This window comes from Nicotiana tomentosiformis, chromosome 2 (assembly GCF_000390325.3).
Source record: "Nicotiana tomentosiformis chromosome 2, ASM39032v3, whole genome shotgun sequence".
Classification (NCBI taxonomy): Eukaryota; Viridiplantae; Streptophyta; class Magnoliopsida; order Solanales; family Solanaceae; genus Nicotiana; species Nicotiana tomentosiformis.
The window spans coordinates 166,806,437-166,808,186 of NC_090813.1; the positions used below are offsets into that span (position 1 = coordinate 166,806,437).

General features: G+C 43.5%; 1 protein-coding gene across 1 annotated transcript; it reads right to left on the reverse strand.

Annotated features, from left to right (window-relative positions):
* Positions 1–760: 760 nt before the first annotated feature.
* LOC138906023 (uncharacterized) lies at positions 761–1,261 on the reverse strand. The gene has a single exon (XM_070194541.1). It carries the CDS (start codon positions 1,259–1,261, stop codon positions 761–763), a length of 501 nt encoding a protein of 166 aa, XP_070050642.1.
* Between the last annotated feature and the right edge of the window lie 489 nt (positions 1,262–1,750).

A 1,750-nucleotide genomic window follows, 5' to 3' on the forward strand; every position in this document is an offset into this window, starting at 1 on the left:
ACCGGACCGCAAAATAGGTATGCGGCCCGCAAAGGGAACCGCGGATAGGGTCCCAAAACTGGGCTATTCGGGTTGGGTCTGTGGCAGCTCTGTGGTCCGTAAACCAGTTTTGTAGTCGCATAATGCGCCGCAGAACTCCCCTTCGGAAATATTCATGCTAAATCTGCGATGGGTTTTGTGGCCCACGAAAAGGTTATGTAGCCACATAATAGACCGCAAAATGACTTCCAAAATTGGTCATTTCTCCGCTTCACTCGCGGCGGTTCTGCGTCCCGCAAAGTGATTTTGCGGTCGCATAGTGGACCGCAGAAATGCACTTCTTTGCCAAAACTTTTCTTCAACTATCCATCGCATTATTCAATCCAAAACGTCCGTACCGTGGCGAGCAAGCTCGCCTTGAAGAATTTCTCTAATCCTCAAACATATTAGCTTACCTTGCCACCACAAAACCTCGGGTTCTAGGTGAAATTTCACGGGGCCTTACATCCTCCCCCGCTTGGTAAAACAATAAGGAAACAACACCGGCCACAATGCCATAAAATATTACATTACCAAGAAGGAGTAACCTTAACATAAGTCGTATAGGGAAAACATAATTTATAGAAAGTTATCTTTCAATATCATGGGCATAATTACATAGATATTCAAATAAATTAGGATACTTATTCTTCAACTCTTCCTCGGCCTCCCAAGCGACCTCTTCAACCTGTTGGTTTTGCCATAGTACTTTCACGAAGGCAATTTCTTTATTTCTTAACTTTCAGATTTGCCTATCAAGAATGGAAACTAGAATTTCTTCATAGGTCATCTCTTCCTTAACCTCAATAGTCTCAACAGGCACAATAAGCGACGGATCCCCGACCACCTTCTTCAACATGGACACTTGAAACACTCGGTGCACTAAAGACATCTCTGGAGGTAGTTCAAACTTGTAAGCCACTCGACCAATCCTCTGAATGATTTTGTACGTCCCATTGTACCTCGAACTCAACTTCACTTTCTTACCAAATCGCATTATGTCCTTCATGGGGAAAATCTTTAAGAATACCCAATCATCCTCTTTGAACTCCAAATCCCTACGAAGCACATCCGAATAGGACTTTTGACGACTTTGAGCAGTTCCCAACCGATCCTTAATGATCTTAACCTTATCCACAACCTGATGCATGAGGTCTGGTCCTATCAATTCTACTTCCCTAATCTCGAACCACCCAATGGGAGATCTACATCTCCTACCATATAAAGCCTCGAACGATGCCATCTGAATACTAGCATGATAACTATTGTTGTAGGAAAATTTTACGAGTGGAAAATGATCATCCCAGCTACCCTTAAAGTCAAGAACACAAGCGCGCAATATATCCTCAAGTATTTGAATAGTCCGCTCTGCATGCTCGTTAGTCTGCGGGTGAAAGGCTGTACTAAGATTTACCTGAGTACCCAAACCTTGCTGAAATTTCTTCCAAAAGTTAGATGTGAACTGTGCCCCTTGATCTGAGATAATAGAAACTTGAGTGCCATGCAACCTGACTATTTCTTTGATATACAACTGAGCATACTGCTCCGCGGTATCGGTAGCCTTAACAGGTAAGAAGTGTGTTAATTTAGTGAGTCGGTCCACAATCACCCAAATCGAGTCCAACTTGCGAAGAGTGAGAGGTAGTCCCACCACAAAGTCCATGTTGATCATCTCCCATTTTCACATCGGAATTTCTATGTTCTGTGCCAACCCACTGGGCCGTTGGTGTTC

Bases quoted from the DNA above. Each gene is read 5' to 3' on its own strand.
- LOC138906023 (XM_070194541.1), bottom strand. From the start codon at position 1,261: ATGGCATCGTTCGAGGCTTTATATGGTAGGAGATGTAGATCTCCCATT.